At 37.7% G+C, this 21580-nt stretch overlaps 1 protein-coding gene across 2 annotated transcripts in view; it reads left to right on the top strand.

The window, feature by feature from the left end:
- Positions 1-21580, top strand: part of AGMO (alkylglycerol monooxygenase) — a 189231-nt gene that overhangs the window by 905 nt on the left and 166746 nt on the right. For both annotated transcript variants that reach the window (XM_051785980.1, XM_051785981.1), the window contains exons 2-3: positions 6060-6190; positions 18812-18963. In XM_051785980.1, the coding sequence (XP_051641940.1) occupies positions 6060-6190; positions 18812-18963 (283 nt within the window). The remainder of the gene's footprint in view (positions 1-6059; positions 6191-18811; positions 18964-21580) is intronic.

Consider the following 21580-nt stretch of genomic DNA (forward strand, 5'->3'; position numbering starts at 1 on the left):
ATAAAGATTGTTTAAGAGAATTTAGAACAAATATTTGTGCTGGAACAGTGCTGTGTCCTAAAGCTCCAATGCAAGAGTACAGAGGTCAGGGGTGAGAACTCCCTTGTCAGCAGGCAGCAGCATATCTCTCCCTCTGCTCCTGCCCTGCAAGTTTATCCACTTCCAAGAAGGTACCTTTGCTCTGTTCTGTCGTGTCTGTTGTACGTATCTTGACAGTCAGCTCCTGCTGAACCCAGATCGATGTCAGCTGTTCACAGAAACCGCAGATAAACACTATTTTGCACTTGACAAAGAAAATTTAGCCCAGCTTCACTGAAGATCTGAACTTTTTACATGGGTCTTTGTAGTTCTGTCTAGCTTCTCTGCCAGGTGTACCTTGGACTGCTGTGCAGCAGCTGCTGTCAGGCTGCAATGGGGGTGTCATGGGTTTTGTGGGGTTGGGCAGTGTAACACCATCAGCAGCTTTCTTGGAATTGTAGTATGCAGCAGCCCCTCACTGATGGACGTTATCAGCAAAGGTTGCCCTTTTGCATAGGGTAAGCAGACAGCTGCTGCAAGCTCAGCATGTGCGTGCAGTGTCTGGTCGATGGACTGCTGTCCTCAGAGGTGTTTTGCAACTATCTATAGCATCATGGTCAAGGAAGACTCTAGAGCTGGATGGTTTTACCTTGTCAGCTGATATCTCCCTCCAGCTCTTATCTGCTATCTCAGTCCCTTTTACTGCTCCCACATTTCCAAAATAGTATCATTCACTCTCTGGTCAGCAGCATTCCTTAACATCCCTGGGCTTTCCTCTCCTCGGTGAAATATTAAGCTCAGACCTTGGCCAAACATGGAATTTCTTATACTGGGCACATACCTGTAAGTTTGTGTAAGGATTCTTAATACTCGTTTGAATTATAAAAGTGCCTGCAGACTTATGCTGTTGTAGAGCACTGTTGTGATACATTTTAAAGGAGTATCTCACCAAAAACTGCACTAAAAACGGGTTTCTCATTACAGTTATACTTTCGTATAATTCCTATCTTGAGTTAGCTGTACTAGATTTCCCTCCTGGCCAGTGTGTTTGTTACTAGAACAGATATTTTGAAGCTTGGTCATGTGGTTGTATGGAAGTAATTTAGGGATATAACTGTTTTGACTCTATGGCTTTGGTTTGAGCTTAGACAGTACTCATCCTTCCTCTTCTGGCCATGTTTGTGGGCCAGAAGTCCTTCTCTAGCTGCTTTTCTTGGACTGTTTAAGGAACAATTGAAAGAGCAGCATATCCATTGGAATCATCAGGAATAGATTTAATAGTGAACCGATGAGCCTTTCAAGGAGGGCTTGGAGTGATAACCCCTTGAGTTGGTAAAGATGGAGGTTGGTACAAGTGGATGTTTGAGATCAACCCTACACAGAAGAAAAAAAACAATTCTAGTGTAGACCTGATATTAAATGAAGACCTCAGCTCAATTAATTCACACTTTTTTAAAATAACAATCATGATGATGCATGTGTGAAACAAACTACTGATTACGTTTGCATCTCCTAAGTAGTGTGTGGGTTTTTGTTTGTTTTTTTTTTTTTTATTTTCCTGAGACACTGTATAGAAGATGGATTTGCATCTTGGATCTGTGATCTGTCATGTATATTAGACAGATAAGAGTATTTCTAGTACAGTAGATCACATGGCTACAACTGTGGGGGGTTGCACCTTCCAAAAATAGACAGGTGGCAGAACCTGCTAGTTCACTCAAATATTCATGGGTTTAGTGATCTGCAAAACTGAGCACTTGGGAGGTTTAGGAAATATATGCACTTTGTCGGAGTGGCTGCTTAGAGCTAGAGTTTAGTCTGTGCTGTTATAACTAGGCAGGGAATGACAGCAGTGGGTGAAGCAGCTCTGACTTTGGGAACACAATGGTTTGGTTAGCTTAACTTATGCAGTGTACTTTCTGTCTGTGGTTATATTACTTCCATTTTCAGAGGCAGGACAGCTCCTGGTCCCTACATCGTGCTCTGTATGTTGGCAGAGTTGAATGTGAAGGCCCCAAGTCCTGTTTCAAACAGGAGCAGATCAGCTGCTACCAGCGACAAGTAGAAAAGCTCTGCAGCAGCACCCAGGGAAAAGTCACCCTTTCTTCAAAATTAGTCACCCTAATCTTCAAAATTCTGGGAAAAGGGGTCTGAATCTTGGATTATCATCATAGAATTTATTTTTATGTGAGTTTTTGTCACATAAATATGACAAAATGTGAATGTAGAATTCAAACCCCTCGATTTTCCCTTATTTCTGAGAAGAGAGAGTATATTGATTTTTCTTCTGCAGGGCAGAACATTCTGACTTATAAATCTATACTGATGCTTGCCCTTCCCTTTTAAGAACACCCTTTTTTGTATGGGTATAAGATTAGACTCTGCTCTGTTGATTGTTTTTTATTTTATTTTTTTTTAATTTTCTCATAATCTACAGATAGGCATAAGGAATGCTGCTTTTTTGCCAAATATAGTTTTCATGAACCATGCATTCATAATTTTCATAATTTCAACCCCAAAATGAAATTAATTTCAATTTAATAATATTTTTTTTCTTTTCTATTTACTCTCTTGAGAGCCTAAAGACTAAGTTCACATTTAAACTCAATTCACATTTTAGGGTTTGCTTCTAAATAATGAGGCACAGAACCTTCATATTTAGTTTTACTTGAAAGTTGAGAATCTTATAAGAATCTGGGACTTTAAGAAAATAGAAACTGTTTCAAGAAAAGCAATAAAACTATGAATGTATGCTGCGTTTCAACTTAGAATATTATTTTTTTTGCAACAGTATAAAGCAGAAACTGATTTAAAATGGTCATTTGCATTCTGAACCCCTCTTACTAAGTGCTCAGAGTAAGGCTTTCAAGTTATGGATCAGTCATTCAAGTAAGCCATAACCTAGTGCAAATCTCCATTGAGTATTTCTGGTGATGGGAGAAGAAAAAAAAACCCAACAACTGGAAACAAAGAGAGAGTAAAACATAGACCAGAAGATGCAAAAAGTCTCTGGTATCTCTGACCTGGGATGCCAACAGTGGCTATTTCTTAACTTTGTGCCATTTTGTTTGTAGGGACAACTGTTGAAAACTGTTGCAAAGCTACCCATCCTAACAGGTTCTTAAATGTCTTCACTACCATTTTAATTTGAAGCAAAAAAAAAAGTAGTGATTGGGCTGGTCAGAGTATTTTTTCTCTTACTGTCTCCTTTTTTCCTGAATTACTTGCAGTATCCTTCTGTTGTATTACCTCTTATCCTTACGCAGTAGGCTCTCTGGGACAGGGAATGCCTTTTCATTCTGTTTGTGCTGCTTCTAACACAGTATGATCCTGCTTAATGACAATAGATGTTATGGTCACATAAATAATACATACTAGCCTTGACGTAGTTCATCCCTTTGATCTGCTTTGGGCAAGGCTTAATGCAGTGTATGGTAGACAGGTAGTCATTTCTTAGATAGTAAGGGGTATGCCATAAGTCTTTCCTTTTGCAAACTCCTTGATGGGCAGGAGGTTAAGGCTGTCTGAATGTTTCTTTATCCTCCTTGCTATGACACTTCCTATTTGTGAGTCAAAAAGTGCTGTCAAATGCTTGGCTGTTTCACAACTTCACAGCGGGAAGAAAATATTTAATGAAGTCAATGAGAAAGGAGTTATAATAATGTGTATTAGTATAAAATCAAGTGTTTTAACTGTTTCAGAGATTGCTGGGGAAAGTGAATCATCGCATAGAATACAGACATTGTACATTTCCCATTAACTGTTTTCATTTTGTGAAAAAAGCATCCCACTTTTTCTGTCCTGAGCCCATTCCATTTGCTGTGCAGCTTCTGCTGTTTCATACCTTCAAACTGTTTGTAGTCTGTGTTAGACCTGGCTCCTAATACTGTGGTCAAGTGTTTCTTAGTTTTTCTTATTAAATATTTTTTTTCTCTGATGGAATGTACAGCTGTGGTGATCAGTCTTTTTTGATAAATTAGGAATCTGTTCTTTGATGATATCAATTAAGAAAAGTACATTAAAAATCTTTTCTACTCTGAAATGAAGTAACTAGATAGAGCAAAACAAAGAAGTATTTATATTTTCCTAGAATGCTTAATTGATTTCAAATGGAAGGTAATGGAGTTTCTTTTTATTTCTTTCCTTATTACTGATTTCAAATATTGAAAGATTTACCACATTGGTTTTCTTGGGTGTTGTTTAGGTTTTATGCATAGGTCTTCCTTTGCTTTCTGAGTTTTTTATACCATCAGTTAGTACATACCACAAACAGGCTTTTATACGCCTAAAATGCTGTAACAGAGCAAGCTAGGCACTTAAATTAAAAAGTGTCATGTTGATATTAATCTCTGTTCATCTGTTATTGTAACCTAACCCTGTGCTGCTGAAGTTTATGAACTTTCACATTTCCTAGACGCCATAAATCTCTTGCTGCTTGCATGGTTTGAATCATCCAATTCTTCTTTGACTGAGCAATCTGGTCTATATCCATCTTAGTCTCTTTAGTGTCCCAGCCTGGTAGGAATTCCCAGATCATATCTCACTTGGCAACAAAAAATGAGCACCCTCCAAAATGCAATGGCATTTGCACAGGCAATATGCTTCTTCCATTAAAATGTTGTATAGGCACTAGCAGTCTCTCTCCTACAGCAGTGCAGTTTGGAGGGTTTCAGTCAGTGAAGCTGGATGTGTTTGCAGGTCATTTGAAGAGGGCAAAAGCAGCAGGAGAGTAATAGGTCAAGTTTGGCAATGTGGTGCCTCCCACAGAGGTGCAGAACATCTCACTGGTCTTGCATTTCTCTTGCCCTACAAAACATGGTGGGAATTTTTTGCCTTAATATAGTGAAAAAGCAATTGTCTGAGTGTTTCAAAGGTCACCTAAGAACTTTCTACAGAGCGAGGGAGGCAGTTGAAGGAACATTCGCAGACATGGAGATCTGATAACTCCTTTCTGTTTTCTTTGCCACAGGCCTTCTAGATTTTGGTGGCAGTGGCTAATATGCTGCCACTACCTTGTCATTCCTTCCACACATGAAGTACAAGGACTGTTAGGACTCCATTGTTAGTAAAAAGAGTATATGCTCTACCAATTACTGTTACTCAAGGCTTTTTTGTTTTTGTTGCCTGTGATGATGAAAATTTGAGAACAGGTCTAAGAGTCTTTCTCTGCTGGTAAAAAACGATGTCACTAAAATGTTACCAGTGCTACTACTAGTCATAACCACACTTTTCACTACTGGGTGCTGCTGTTGTGCATTTTCAACTTGCCAGTTGGTTGGGGGTGCAAGATGGACAGTGAGAATTGAATCCTCAACTAAAACAGTTTTGAATGAGAGATGTTTAAGTCTTGCTCATCATTATACTTTGTTCAGAAAGCCAGAAAATTATTTTATAGTCAGTACAATCCAAAAAAAAAAGGGGAACATTATATTGTTGCTACTTGGTCTGGAAAGAAGACATGTTGTATTGCACAAATTGGAATGGGCTGCATAGTAACTGGGTTCTCTGATGAAAACATATGGAAGGAAGAGCTGCTGCTGTTTGAAGGAAAAAGCATGGCAACAGAAATGCTGAGTAGAAATAAACTCACTTTACTATGCCTTTCAGATAATAATGTTGGATGCCAAGTTCAGAGGCTGAACACATTCAGAAAACTTTGTACATATCAAATAAAAACCAGATTCTGTTCTACCTTGTGGTTAGAGAAGCCCACAAACGTTGCTGCCCTTGTTGATTCACTTGAATATGAGAAATATGAGTTTGGAAAGACTTTTGTGTTTTGTTATGATACCTTTTAACAGTTCATGTGCAGAATATACAAAAGAAAACTATGTGGTTGGAGGTTACTGCAATGAATTTATGCTGGTGTTATGGATTAAATGGAAGCTTTGGTTGTTCTGATTTATAAGAGCTTTATCACAGTAGTAGCTAGTAAGGTGCCAGCCAATCTGAGAAGCATCTGGCTGCATAAACTGCTGCTGGAAAGGTGTAACTAATTTTATTTGTGTTGTGACTTCTTTTGTTTCAAACTTTTTTTTCAGAGTATTCCATTCTTCATTACTTTTATTGGGCTGGAATTTGCTGTCAGCTGGATTCAGAAGCGTAAACTGTCGGGTCGGATTAATGATGGCATAAGTTCTCTTTCCTTAGGTATCCTGTCTCGACTGCCAGAGTAAGTATATGTATACAATCTTGAGATTGCTTTTTAATCACTAAGAAGGAAGAAAAGAGAATTATATATTGAAGTTGTTATTGATTACCCAAAATGATTAAACAAGGCATCTGGATCTTTCTTTATGCAACTTCATTTTAGCAAAGTGTGTAAAGCCTTTCTAATCTGTAAGGCTAAATATGATACTTGCAGAATATTGTTCAGCTCTGATTCTGTTCATCTGGCTGTCACCTTTTGCCAGTTTTGGAATTTCAGCTGACTTGACCATATCTTATGTTAGACTATATATTTAAATCTGAGTTTTCTTTCATTGAAATACAGAAAGAAGATAATAAAACAAAACTGACAAACCAGGTCTATTATTTTCATTACCCTTTAAAAAAAAAATTCTATGCATATAACCAGATTGATAGAATTGTGAATATGCATGTGATCCAAAGTTCTTTGAATGCCGTCATAATCATGTGTTTGACTTCAATGGAATTGAAGAATTGTTGGAAACATGACCATCCAATCTACTCTCCGATATAAATGCTCTAAGATTTACCTGAATTAGTTCACAGTGAACAGATTTGTATTTTAAACAAACAGCCACTGTGGGTTAACTGTGGATTCCAGTAAGAGGGAATACAGCAAATTCTTTATATAAATACCCCCAAGTGTTTTTCAGAAGCTCTAATTACTTGTAAGGAATATCATGTTTGAGATCTGCCTTTGCATGATATGAGCTTCCAGATGATAGATTTTATTACATCTTTTTGGATGAGATTACATTTCTATTCCCCATGTATGAATTCGCAGATGACCATCAAATTGTATACAATCTCTTCATTATATGAAGAAAAGTTTTTATTATTTGAGCTTGACTATATGGTGTATTTGCAAGTCTTTTAATTATTCCTGCAGTTCTTTTTCTGAATTCTCTGTGGTTTTTCAGCCTTCTTAGTGTTGATGTCTCAAGTGCACTCCATATTTCAGAAATTACATCAGTGCCAAATAATGAAGTCATTTGTTCTCTATTTCTGCTGGTTGTTCTTCTCTTTATATATCCCAGATCCTTTAGCCATTCTTCATCCCTGAATACTTTTTTGGATTCTGAGGCTTACATTCCTCATTCATAGGCACTATGTTCTTATATTTGGCCATATAGAAATACATGGATTATACATTTGGTCCTCCTGAAATAGCCTGAATCCATGAAATGTTGTCTTTGTTACTTAGAGATCCCTGGTTTTTGTCATTGCAAATTTTACTAGAAATCTTTTCCTTCAATCCAGATTCTTGATAAAAATACATTAAAAGAGCACAGTTAATTTTTTTAAGCTTTCTAATGAATAAAAATTTTGACAAGGTCCATTCGGTACAAAGACAATTTCTGATGGTTATGAAATAGTTCAAATGTTGCTTCTTCAACTTAATCCAAATTTTCTACACTTGATGGGTTTACCATGCTAAATACTTACCTTTTTTTTCTGAAATATTCATAACTAAATTAAAGGGACTGAGATACCTGTAAAGAAAGTTTGAATGGTTTTGCAAGGCCTTTCGGCTTTAAGAATACTAAAACACTTCAGATACACTCTTTCCTAGAAGAAATGCTTGCTAAGAAAACTAGCATTGTGTGTGTGGAATGCAGCTTTGCAAGGTGCTGAGTACTTTTATTATTTTGGCACTCAGTACTTTGCAGAATTTGGCTGGCAGGCTATGCAGTTTTCTTTTGCAAGGTTGTTTCAACTGAGTGTACAGAATGATCTTTAAGGACTCAAAGTTTGCAGGATCAGGCGAATCTGCAAGATCAGTACACTTATTTATTGCTACACCAGCAGAAGTCTCTTCCAGGTTGCTTGCGCAGTTCTCATGTCTGGAAATACAAGACCCTCCTCAGTTCATTCCAAAAAAGAGACCTGTAAAACTTTTAGCTTTTTGGCTGAATGTGAAAGAAGCTGGCAAAATACAGACTTCCTAAATTATTTAATCTCATGTTAATATCGCAATTCTAATGGTGACTGGTTAGTGTAACACCTCTTTTGTAAGAAAGAGGAGCTGTGAATAACTGACTGGCTAAAAAAGCTTGAACTGAAAAAACCAGAACAGTTTAGCATTCTGTCTTCTGCTTCCATGGTGTGAAAGAACTGGGTCAGAAAAAAAGGGGAAAAAATAGCACAGGCAAAATCTGTTGCTAAGACTTTCACTTCAGTCTTTCCCTTTCAGGCAGAAAAAAGGTAGGGAAAGCTGACAGTAACTGCTAAAACAATATTTCAGCAGAACCCACAGCATCAGGGGAAATAGTAGTGCAAATCATTAACAGCTGAAGGTTAGATTAACACACCATTGATTGTATCCTCTCCTAGGGACTAATTTTCATTTTCTCAACTAGCAGCAATGGTTTGCCACTTCCTTAAAAAAATCTGTGGTTGAGTCTAAAATGGTGGGCTTCAGTCTATTAGTTAAAATGAAGCTTCAAATGTGTCATTGCAAAGAGGTCTTTACATTTAATGAAAAAATTAGGAGTCACAAACCAGATTCAGCCTCTAAGTATTTTTTTTCCATTTCATAGTCTGTATAACAGAAGTATTGTGTATCTTGAGGGAAAACAGTATTTATTTAGTGTTTCGTACCTTGTTGTTGAGAAAGTGCAAATCATAAATTGTTGATATTTGTATGCCAAATATTAAAAATGTAGGTGCAAGAGGAAAAGTCTAATCATCCAAGGCAATGTGTTTTGTTTTCAGGCTTATTAGACTCAACAGCATGTAGTAAGTTGAATTGCTTTGTATGTACACATCATCTCTTATAAAATAGCCCATACGTTTCTTGAATATAATTTTCTCTGCCTTAATGCATACTATGCATTCCTCTGCATGTATGAATACTAAATGTTAAATGCAATGAAAAGTAATTTGGGGGAAAGGGAGAAACTTGAATTAGTAAGCTTATTCCCAGTATCCTAAATGTTGGTGGTTAAAAAATTTCTGAGAACTTTTATTCTAAATAAATAAATAACTTTTGTAGCTAACCATTGCCAGGAGACTTTAAATGCTGCTGTAAAAATATTCTCCCAAGAGAAAGTTTATTTTGGGTATAAATATCTACTATACAAGTATGTGCATTATTTCATATTGACCCATTTTTTCTTTTAAAGCAGCAGAACATAAATCAAATCAAAAAAAGTGTTTGGGGGATAACTGAGGTAGGTACATTTTCAAACTAGTTGGGAAAGTCTCCATTCTTTATGTTCATGCTCAGTTGCCTATTTTTAGTGTTCAGCTCTGCAATACAATTCAACAGGGTATGAGTGTTCATATATATAATGTCTAACACAGTTTGGTCAATCAAGTCTGCAATGAGCTTCTTAATTTCTAAAGAGAACATTACTTTGATTTTTGAGACAGAGGAAGTTAGATTTCTCTGAAGTGTTGACCATGAGAATGGAATGAGGAAATGCTTTTTGATTGGTTATTACTATTGTGTATCTTAAGATATCTACACATCAGCAATAACTGAATCAAAGCAGTATAAATCCTCTTTCTCCTGTAGACCAATGTATTCAGTTTTTTACATCATCTGGATTTTAAATAATCTTTTTTTCAGAAGCTGGTTTGAAGAGGCAGTTTTATGTAGATTTTAGACCAGCAATGCTGCCAAATGAAGCACCTTTGACTGGCTGATACTTCTGGTTGCTCGTTCCTCCCTTTGTACCTTTGCTCCCCTTTTGCCAGCATCAGCATTTGTGTTGCCCTGTGGTGAAGGGGCCTAGGAAACAGGTCCAGAACCTCCCCATCAGAGTGGGGGAGGCTGCATCAATTCTAACTGTGTCTTTGCAAAATCTTGTGCTAGGACAAGAAATGGGCTTGGAAAAATGCAGCCAGGGTCACAGGACAAGAAATTCTCAATGTGTTTGTAGCATTACTGAGTTATCTGCTTTATAGCATATGTAAAATTGCAGTCTGAAACCAAAGGTTTTCAATTTTTATTAGTAACAACATGCAGAGCTGATTAGCATACCCTCAGTTCAAGTTGGTGCAAGCTGTTCACAACCCTGTGGAGCCAGCAGTGTCCTGACAGAACAAAAAATAATTGCTTGCATGGATTTGTCCATTTAAAGTATGTGCTGGTTTCCTGAAGTATCTACTAGATACTTTGTGTGTGACTATGGAAAATTATAATCTCATAAATTAGTGATTGTATTTCGTAGAAGAAAATTTGATACATGCAGTTTCCCATAAATTATATTTTCACTTCCAGACTTATTAGGTACATTTTTTTCTCCACATCTGTTTGACTAAGGCTTTGGACAGATGTTTGTTTAGAGCATGGTCAGATGTGTTGCTTCTGATCCAGCTGCCCCCTCAGATCTGCCAACATAGCTGCGCATTTAATTGCTCCCTAACCTAGTCCTGACACGCTAAAAGCAGAAACAAAAGCCCCCCAAGAACTATAAAAGAGGTGTTTAAGCTCAGCTGCATTCATTTTGACAGAGCCAGGTCAGGGAGCAGCTATGCATGCAATTATGCTGGCAGGTCTGAAGGCTGGTAACCACCATACTTAGGGCAGTGATGAGCAGATGGGGCCAAACTGGAAAGGTAATCACTTAACCTGGTTAAATGGGGAGTAAAGCTGCTGCACCGTGCCCTTAAACCGACCAAACTTCTGACAATTCTATCTTTCCTGTACTCACTTACATAGTCCTCCCTTTCTCTTGTGTTGGTTCAGCTGCTCATCTGATCCCAAATGGAATTATTTTGGTTCACTGTGTGAGCAAAAAGGTATTTGCTTAAGGCAGAGAGACAAGCAAACTGTCTAGGGGTGGGAATGGGGCAGCCAAGAGCTGCTAGGCTGTAAGTTCAGTCTCTATGGAACCTGCAGTCATGATCATGCCTGTGGCAGCTAGCTATGGCAATTTAATACACTATGTGTCAATAGATGTTTCAAAAAAATAGAATTTTTAATAGGTAACAAGCCTGAAGAGACAGAATCTACTCACCTCCCCACTCCACCCACTCTACAAGTAGCACTAGGTAGTTATATATTTCATGAGAGCACCCTCCTGGCCTCACTGTCCCATATACACTGTTAATTGTTCCCACATTTTGCCAAAGGTCACAGCCCTCACAGCTTTGTCAGAGGAACAGGTTTTGAAATAACTCAGTAATCTTCTGTAGGTAAAGCAGTCAGAGTAGGACAAACAAATTGAGTAAGAGGGCAGCGCTGTGCAGCAGAATCTGGTAGGATTTTCAGCAGGCGAACCTGACCCTGGAAGGAGACTTTCAAAGTTTGTTCAGTTAAGCTCATGGCAGTAACTGTCTTACCTGAACAGTTATTGTTTGTTCTAATTAGTTGTTTGGGGTTTTTTTAATCTGGTTTGCATTGGTGAATTGAGTAGAACTGAATCAGCAAGTTAGTAACTCCTGTGTGGATTAAATATCCTATCTTCTTATTGCATCAATTTAACACAGTTTTATAAATTTGGTGTAAATCATGCTGTATCCTCCAGCAAGTCCAAATCCAGCTGTGTGCAGTAAGATGCGAGTGCGTCCTATCTGCTGTCTGGTGCACATCACCACCTCCCTAATCTCCTTTTACCGTCTGCACTTCAGTGGTGAATCCTTCCCAAACACACTAGTTTAAATCTCTTCAGAGATTTAAATCTCTTCAGAGATTTAAACTATAGAATTTTGGTACTCTGGTTCCATTTGTTTGAAGCAGGGTGGAGAGCGCAGACGTGGACATGGCTGCTGGCAGGGCACAGGAGTACCAGTGAGCAGCTCTAAACAGTGCTACTTTGTGGTGATAACTAAAGAAAGCTCTGAGCCATAATTTAAAACTCTGGGCTTTCTAATAAAATAGCATATAAACTACCTTACATTAAAAGTAAGGATTTGGGAAAGTTGGGATGTTCTCAAACTAATTTACTGAAATGACTGATAGTCTGTACCTACCATAATGTTCTAGAGGTTGCTGTATTTCACACAAACCTGTCAGGGATCCAATTACTCTTCTAAGTTGTAACTTCTTATACAGAATGCATGTTCGTCTGCATCCTTAGTATTGCATCATTGCCTTTTTTCTGTACAGTGGGGCGAATAAATGGCTTGGTGATTGGCCATTCTTAATGTCAGAGCCCAGCTTTGCACCTGCAACATCTTTAGAACAAAGAGAAGCTGTCGGAGTTAATTTTCAAATATACTTGTGCTTTTCTGTGAAAGCATATACTGTGAACTAAATTTACCCTTATTGAAAATATGTTCTTAATTAGGTTCAGTAGTCTCTGTAACTCACAAAATATACCAGTTTCTCAAATCCCATAAAGATTTTTCATTCCATGTTTCTGTATTTTGATTGAAGATAAATTGTGTCAGTTTTCACACATTTTGAAAAAAACTCGAAGAAACTGCTTCTGTATAGAGTAGCTTTCTGACTGAAGCACATCTCTGTTAAAAGATGAATTAAGCTTAAATCAGGATTCCACTAGATGGAGCACAGGAGTAGCATTTTTATAGCTGGCCAACCTAGTTTCTTGGGTCAATACTTAGAAGTTATGGAAATGGGGGAAAAATGTCTCAATGATTCTGTAAATCAGAATCTGAATCAGATCTGAAAAGAATAGACTTTCTTCACCACTGGGTTTCATGGACAAAAGCACACTGTCTTTTTAAATGTTCAGAAGTATGACCAAGGGAGTTCAATATAAATTCTCATGTAAATGTTTTTCCTCTTTTCATCATCTGATATGCTATGATGTCTCACTGAAGCTATTTCATTGTACTTTTACAGACCATAGGAACTGTTACCGGTTCCTTTAGTTCTTCTGAATCCATCTAGGACAATCCGAGTTCAACAGAATACTCTTTTCTCATTACTTGTTTATATGTGACCTTTGAGAATATTATAGGCTTGTTCCCAATTTAACTTAAACTTTAATGCAAATTTTCTCACTTCAAATCAAAATCAAACCTCGAATGGAAAGAAGTTCTAACCAAGTGGTTGTATTACCCTCATATGGTGATATTTGTACAAATATTGAAAAAATCAGGTCCATTGCCTTTCAGGAGATGACATTGTAGGATCTTCCAATATTGTGTATCCTGAAGTTACTGGAACAGAATTGACTGCCCAATATGCTGGTATAAAGAAATATAACTTCCATTCTCATAAAAGAGGAGGAGAAAGCTGCAATGCCAGAAGCTCAGATGTACTGAAGGTTTTAAACTAGGATTTTTAATCTTGAAAGATAAAATGACATTAGAAGTACCTAAAGAGATTGCATAACCTTAAGGCATAATGTGTTACTGTGGATTGTGTCACTAAAGGCAGCGGAACTTCTCATGAAAATACTTAAGTTGTGCTGAATTTTTAATTGATTGCTTATTTATGTATGAATTAACAAAGATAAACAAGTGACTTGAATTATGTAGCAAGATTTGGACTTAGGAATAAAAAAATGTATGACTGACTTTTGTTATTTTTCTTCCAAAACCTGTAATTTCATGTTTTATTCCACCTACTACTGTAAATGAATATTAGTGTCATAAATTAAAGGATATAAAGTCAAGTGCAACAGGAATAATTTTGGTGAATGAAAGGTCAGCTTGGTCAGGCAAAATACAACTAATAGGGATACCTGAGTCACCTGCATTTGACTTCATTTTTCATTTGATATTTTCTTTTCTACTTGAGGGAAACTGGAGGTTTGTATTGTTTAGGCTAAAATACTGGAAAAGAAAGCCATACTAAGGAAGACGAGAAGCTTTGATTCAGCTTTTGTGTCTGGTGGGAACATTTTCTCAAAATGTAGGTGCTATTTCCTGTAATCAAGGGCTTTCCAGAGCCTGATAATAATTTCCCAGCTGTATCATTTTGGTGAATTATTTTTTAGCCTTGGGTTATTTCATGACTGGTTTTGCATATTCGGAATGGGAGAAGAGATCGTATTCATCTTGATGATAGAAAACAGGGAATAGAACTCCCACAGCTCCCTCTCCCTTTCCCTCCACCTTGTGGAAAGTTTGGCTTTGTGCTAAAGCGTGAAAAAAGCCTTGACTGCAGTGTGTCAGGCATATTTCAGCTCGATTTGTGTCAACCCTAATAAGTCAACTGACAAAGTAATAAATTGAGTGTCTGTTCAAGACCTGGCACCTGTACAGGAAATAAAAGGGGATTTCAGTTGCAGGAGATTTTCTTTATTTTGCAAATGGACCTTTTCTCGAGGCTTCTCTACCTCCTTCCCCCCTTCTTCTCTTTACTGAAATCATGTTATCAAAATGTTTATTTCAATTTTGACTGGAGTCAGTTTTTCATCTGGAAAAGAAAGCTCTATGAGTATCCTTGGAAATGGAAATCCTTATGCTTTCCACTCTGAAACAAAGACTTACAGAGCATTTAATTATTCGTGTATCCTGCTGTTACATAAATGGTCTGAATAATTTCAAATTATTGAGAAACTGCCTTTGTTCAACATTTTGAAACTTTACATTCATATAGTTCAAATCAGGCTAGGAAAACAGAATTTATTTAACCCAGGGAAACTGTATTAGTAATCTCTCACTATTTTTCATGATAATATAACCTTGTGACCAGGGTGTCTTAACATGTTTCCCTCTGTGTCTGACCTCCAAGGATGCAAGTCTGTTACAGCCCTTGAGAGCAGAACCTTTGTAGGTCCAGCTGTAGGGTTGTGTTTTTAGCTCAGGGGCACCAGGTCAGTTCCCAGTGTGACGTGAGGTGGTGACTGCAAAAGTGGTAAGAGCTGAGGCAGTTTCCTTGGGGTATTCACTTTAGGTACACAGATCTTCCTCTGTTCTTAGAAGAGAGACAACAGCTCCTGTCTCTGCCCCTTTTCCTTTTTTGTGACTGTCCTGGGCACCACGGAAGAAATTTTCTAAAGGTGTGGTTTCAGGCTCTATGGCTGATCTGTGAGTTGGAGGAAGCAAAAGAGGACCTTGTATTCTTTGAAATGGGCAGCTTTCTTTTTTTCCAATTGAATTTCCTCCACCTTTTCCCTCCTTCATTATCCCATAGGGATTTACCATAAGTAGATCTTTATTTCCACATGGAGAGTTCATCTCCCAGAATTTCCTTCTTGGACTTTTTTAATTAGAGGAAGTGATAATCTGACCCAGTGGAAGGTGAAGGGGGAAATGATTTATTAAAAACAAGTATTACCGCCGTTAAGTAAAGTACGTATGAACTTTGGAAACAAGGAGATGAGAACTGTCTCTCAGAGTCAAAACAGTTGTCTAAGAAAATTTTCAGCAGCAATGTTCAAAATCCAAGAAAATAAATCTATGGAATGTATATAATAAGGTTTTATATACAGTCTGTTTTAGGATTTATTACTCCTTATGCAGAGGATTGGACTAGATGAAAAAAGTCTTACCTATCCACTTCTGGCACATTTATGGTTATAACATGTAAATGAAGAAAAAAATTTCTTAAGTTCTCTTCAGTATTTTCAAGAAGCGAAAAAGGAACTTAAGGGAGAAAAAAGAGGGAATATAAACCTTTAAAACTCCAAGTGAACTTCCAGAATTGTAATTGAATGCAAGCTCTGGCCTTTCCTATCTATCACACTGTAAATTTTTTAAAAATACTTAGCTAAGCAACTCTTCTTTCTCCAGAATTACATAGTAATATGATAAACTACTTTAAATTAATTATGGTAATCAGCTAACGTTATGTGCTGTAGAGTTGTGATTCAAGCATGAAGGAAAGAATGTGCAGCAAATTATATATATAGAAAAATGTGTTGCAGGGTTAGCTCAAGTGTTACACCTTGGCCTCAGCCTGTGGAAAAAAAAAAAAGGACTCAAGGGTGAAATACTGAAAGCTGATCAAAAATGGAGGAAATGTTCCAGGTCACATATCTTTGGATGTACTGCAAAGGCATTATGTGTTAATAAAAGCAAAAGAATAAAGTAAGAAAACAGTACCTAATAATAACTGATACTCTATGTTGCAAGAGGTGTTTCAAATTTCCTGGTCATTGAAAATATGTTAAGAAATGCCCGTTTCTTTGTGTTTGAATATCAGCTCCCTTCTGACCTGTTGTGAAATGGATTGAGAATTTATACTGAACTTTACAGATTCCTCATGAGGTGAATTGCAAAAATCTGGTTGGACACATATAATCTTCTTTAAAAATATTTATAGAACACAGCTCTTATGAAAATTAAACATGTTCCAGGTGTGTCTGGTCCACTTTCTGGGCATAGCCAATTTGTTTTTGAAGTTGCAGATACACCTGTCCTTGCTAGTCAAGAGATGTTCTTCATGGGTGTGAGCTGCTGAATTGAAATTCCACCATTTTTTATTATATTTATCCAAGAGAAAAACGGATATGATTATAGGAAAGGTAGGAATGAGTTGCAGGTAAGAGATGAGCCTGGCTGTGGAAAAGACATTAGCTCTCTTCTTCCTGAGCAACAACAACTTGTAATGCTTCAGCTCTCAGGATAAAGTGGTGGATGTGATGCTATTATGCTTGCAGGCTAGTATTGAGAGTTTGGAATTTTCAGATGACTTTGTTCCTCCTTAATAGAGAAGGTAGCACCACAGAAGCTCAAGGTGTTTTCTTCTAGCCTTATTCAAAACACTTATGGGAAGAGGTGCTAATGCTGGAAGTATAAAAGCTCTGAATGGGTGTCTCTGCAAAAAGATGGAGGTGACTGCAAAGTTCAGTTATGGCAGAGGGGGTGGCTTGCAAGCTGAAACAACCGTATTTGCTGAGGTTCCCTTGTGTTTCAGTGCAGCTGCCTAAAAGGACAGGGCATGGTCAGACTATTTTCAGGGATCTTTTTCAGATGCGTGAAACAAAGCTTTAGAGGTGAAGGAGTATATTTCCTTTTTAAGTTTTCAGATTCAAATATTTTTGTGGCTATGCTGTAAACTATATGAAAAATAATCTAGCCAAAAAAAAAAAAAAGGAAAAAAGAAAAAAAAGACAGGGTTTTGGGGAGAAATACCATTGAGAAGTGGTACTGAAACAAGAATGAGCAACATGGACAGAGATGCATGGATAATCTTTTAGCTGATTTCAATGTAAGGTGAAGTTCCAGATGAGTCTAAAGGGAAAGAGAGATGTTGGTCTGTCTTTCAGCTGAGACTTTGCAAGGCTGGGACACCTATGTGCAATTTGTTACCACCTCTATTCAAGTACTGTCTTGCAGGTATGCCGTCTGTAATGTCCTTTGGAAGCTCCCCGAATTTGAATCCCTTAGTCTTCCTTCAACCATGAATATATTTTATAGATTTTTAAAGTCTTGCTCAACTTTGTACAAAGGTGTTGCTGATAATTCTTCCACTTCCCCCCAAAAAAATACCAACAGCAAAACATCTGAGAACTAAATTATTTTTTTGTGTGTAGAGGATGGTGATAATGATTATCATATTTTTAGCTCTTAGGCTCTAAACTCAGGTGCAGTTAATTCATTGATATATAGAAAAGGATACGTGTGGCTTTCCCACAATTAGTATCTTTTACCTACTTTTTTTTCTGCTTACTGCTTTTCAGACACTGATGCAGTTCAGTTCACCGCTGTTTCACTACATTTTCAGCAACACCACAAAGGAGAGTAGCAGGAGGAAATGTGAGGAAGCTGCTGCAAATCCTGCTGTTTCTTCTAGGAAAATGGCAGTTTAAATATATATCAGTCTGCAGTTGAGGCACCATTTCACAGCTACCTAAGCCAGTTGTCACCTGGGCTACCCCAGTGCCTACAGCTTCTCAGCTCTCATTTGCTGTGTTTAATGCTTCCTGATCCATCCAGAAACTCACCCTGTAAAATCAAAGTAATTTGTTGGAGATGGCTCAGGCTCCCAATTGGTGAAATGAGATGGCGGGGTACTGAGGAAAGGGTGTGACACTGGCAACTAAAATTTGTATTATCCTGAACATCTGTGGAGAGTTGCCACTGGGTTTGGACTGCCCATCCCAGAGCTCCTTTCTTTCTCCTTCTGGTCTTACCTCTGTGCTGTGTTAGGTCAGGGGTAGCTACTCAATCCCTGTAGTCCAGGAGCTCAGAAGGAACAAATCTGCTGTTTGTGGGCTTTCCTGTCTTTGCAAATTCATGATTTCTCCTGTCTCTTTCTGGCAACCCTGCCATTTCTCTCTTCTTTTCCAAAGGCACTGGGCTTTAGCTCCTCCTGCTGAATTTAGCCTTTTTTAAAGTGAAGTGATATGCTGAGCAGATTGAATATTTCACTGCTCCCAAAAGTCCTGTCCTCTTCCCTGTCCTTCCTCATAATGTCTTACATTAGTATTTGAGCATAATTGCTGCTACACTTCAGTCACTTCTAACCTGTGAGTTAGCAAGGATGGGTTTCTTTCAGATTTGGGAAAACAGGAACACCATAGCACCTGCAGAGCACAGGAGTGCTTCAGCCCTTGAGCATGCCTAATGGGTGGTGAGTGGGAGAAAGTTGGATTTAGAAACCTTGTAGATGTTAAGGCAAGGTTCCGCTGAAGTAAACAGTAGTATTACTTGACAAGATTGCAGAATGGGGACTCTGTTTTTGTGTGTTACAAAAAGACTCCCAGCTGAAAAATACTCGATATATAGTAAAAAGGTTCTGAAATTAAAATTGACAAAATTATTGATAAAACATTTTTTATCTCTATTTCAGTGTTTTATTCAGAAGTGTTGATTTAATTAGTTACATCTATGTATGGAATAACTACAGACTCTTTGAACTGCCCTGGGACTCGCCATGGACGTGGTATTTGACACTTCTGGGAGTGGACTTTGCATACTACTGCTTTCATCGCATAAGCCATGGTAAGATTTCACAAGTTTTTTCATGTTTTTAAATACAAAATATATGAATTGTCTATTAATAAAATGAGGTATTTGTTTTTGTTTCTATAAGTATTCTACTCTGAGCATATATAGCTGCTCTTCTTCTCAAAGGTTAGCAATGACACGCTTCTACTTTGAGCATGGAGAACAGTTTACACATCATACTCAATATAGTAAACATGATTTTGTGAAAGAAAGGAGTATCATTTTGAAAGTACCACAGTACTTCAGAAGGTACCACTTCACAGAAAGTGAAGTATCATAAAAAAAATAGTAAGGAAAAAATAGTAAGTACACAAAAATTAAAATAGAGAGCAGTAAAAAGCAAAGTAGCCAAAATAATGGAGCCCATGTAAATCACACCAGTTGTTTCTGTACATATATATGGTGAAGATGTAATAGGATTAATCCCTGTGTATCTGTCTTGTTACATATTTCTGTTTTGTAATGACAAGGTATTTTTGCTCTAGCCTTTTATACCCTATCGGAAAATGCAACAACACTTTCAATCATTCCTAATTGTGGGCCTGATTGAAAGTCTGTAGCAATGAAATAAGAATCTTCTTGTTCTTTAAAAGACTTTGGACTGGGCTTCTCAAAGCAGAGCGCCCACTGCTCACAGAAGCTGTGAGATCTGGTAATGGTACTTTATGTAGTGTGCTTTCAGAAAGGGAAAATGCTTTGATGCCAGTAGGTCAGTGGAATATATGGAAGTAGGTGAGAAAGGAGCCTGAGCTGCTGCTGCAAGGAGTGGGAGGGAGGAAGGGTCCCTCCCAGGTGGAGATGGCAGGCGAGCATGAGAACAATGCAGGGTGGGTGTAGGGGGACAACAATGGGGGGGGACAGGGAGGGAGGCGAGGAAGCAGGGGGAGCTGGAACAATGCATTGGGGGGGACATCACGGCTGGGAGCTGGGAGCTCCGCGTGGGTGTACGCAAGACTGGGAATATGCTTGACAAACAATGACATTAACAGTGCTGGCAGGGCTACAGCCTCAGGCTGAGAACTGGACCAGAGCAAGAGGCTATTCCTGAATTTTAAAATAAAAATAATTGTCTACAAGTGTTAGAAAATCGCTAGCTTGGCTGTGCCTTCGCTGGAGTCAGTGGTAAAATTCCCACTGGCAGAGAAGGGAACAGCGTCATCTCTGGGCTCCCTAAAGCAATTGGATGTATTTCTGTTCCTGCAACAACTTTACACTTACTCTTCTCTGTTTTTCTATGTTTTGAGGGGATTGCACACTTTGAAGTGAATCTTAATAGGTTTTAGAATTAAAATACAAACCAATTCTATATATAATGGAGTTGAGGAAACTGTAAGAAAATGCTCTTCTCTTAAGAAGGTCAGTGGTGAGCTATTCTATAAAAATTTACTCTTTTTTGGATTACAGAAATATTGTTCACTGCTACTCAGCAGGGAACTGATACAGCATTGTAGAAAATCACTCTAAATGGAGATTTTAGTTTAACCAACACTCTTTTCTCTGGTCAAACAATGATGAAATCTGTAGCACGGCAACACAGCTGTGAAAGTCAGCTGCATTGGAAGTTGCTGAGGAAATTTAAGTGTAGGAGATGGTCTTAAAAATCCTGAAAAATACCTTGGCATGTTGAGAAGGACACTGGAAAAGCCTCTGGTACAAGCAGACAAAACACACCCTTGTATTAGAAAGTGTGACAGGGCCTGGTGATTCAGGCTTGGATCCTAGAGCAAAGTTAAAAATTAATAGCACATGTATATCCCAGGAAATTCAAGCTATGTGGGTTTATGTGTGGGGATATAAATAATAGCGCTAATTGTTTCAAACTGAAAACCTAAAATTCAGATACATTTTTCTGTTGTTTCTTAATACTTGATATCATTTTTATACAAAGAATTATCATCATTATGTAGCTTTTCCTAGGTGCAAGCAATAATTTAGTAACTCAGTCCCCTGACCTTTTTACTACCTTATTTCATGTTGTCCGTGCAATAATTGGATTTTTCATTCTACTATTTCACAAATAGTCTGAATCATTATAGATTTTAAAGTTTCTTCTGTAGAAGAAACTCTGCTATGCAATATCAAATTTTTACCCGGGATTTGGTGAGATATTTTTTCCTCTTCACTATATGCATGTAATAGCTATTATCACAAACTGAAGTTCTACAGCAACAAAAGGAAGTATTTTTAGGTGTGATCTCATTTTGCGAAGGATAGAGTTATTCTAAGTATGTGCTTGTATTTTCCATTGTTTGCAGTAGCCCCTAAAAGGGTAGAAAATAAAATGTTTCAGCACTTATTCCAATGTTCTTCTGGGTCTGATCCAAAAACCATGGCGGTCAACGGACTACTTAGCCACTGCCTTTTTTTTGTGGCATTGAAATAAATTTATAAATCAATGTAACTTTTCCCTTTGCTTCAGTAAAACCACCCATTTTTAGGCTGTACTACTAAAAAAAGTAAGCTGTAAAATCACAGGTTTTATTTTAAACAATTTTTTTTTAGGGAAGGATATGTGTGGGTTTGAAGGATTTTTTACCAGATATTTTAATCTAGCATATATGGATTACTCCTCAAGTTTCCTCTCCAGGTGTGGAGTCCTTGCGGAGTTATT

This window comes from Manacus candei, unplaced genomic scaffold (assembly GCF_025592945.1).
Source record: "Manacus candei isolate 608988 ecotype Guabito, Panama unplaced genomic scaffold, ASM2559294v1 h1tg000021l, whole genome shotgun sequence".
Lineage (NCBI taxonomy): Eukaryota > Metazoa > Chordata > Aves > Passeriformes > Pipridae > Manacus > Manacus candei.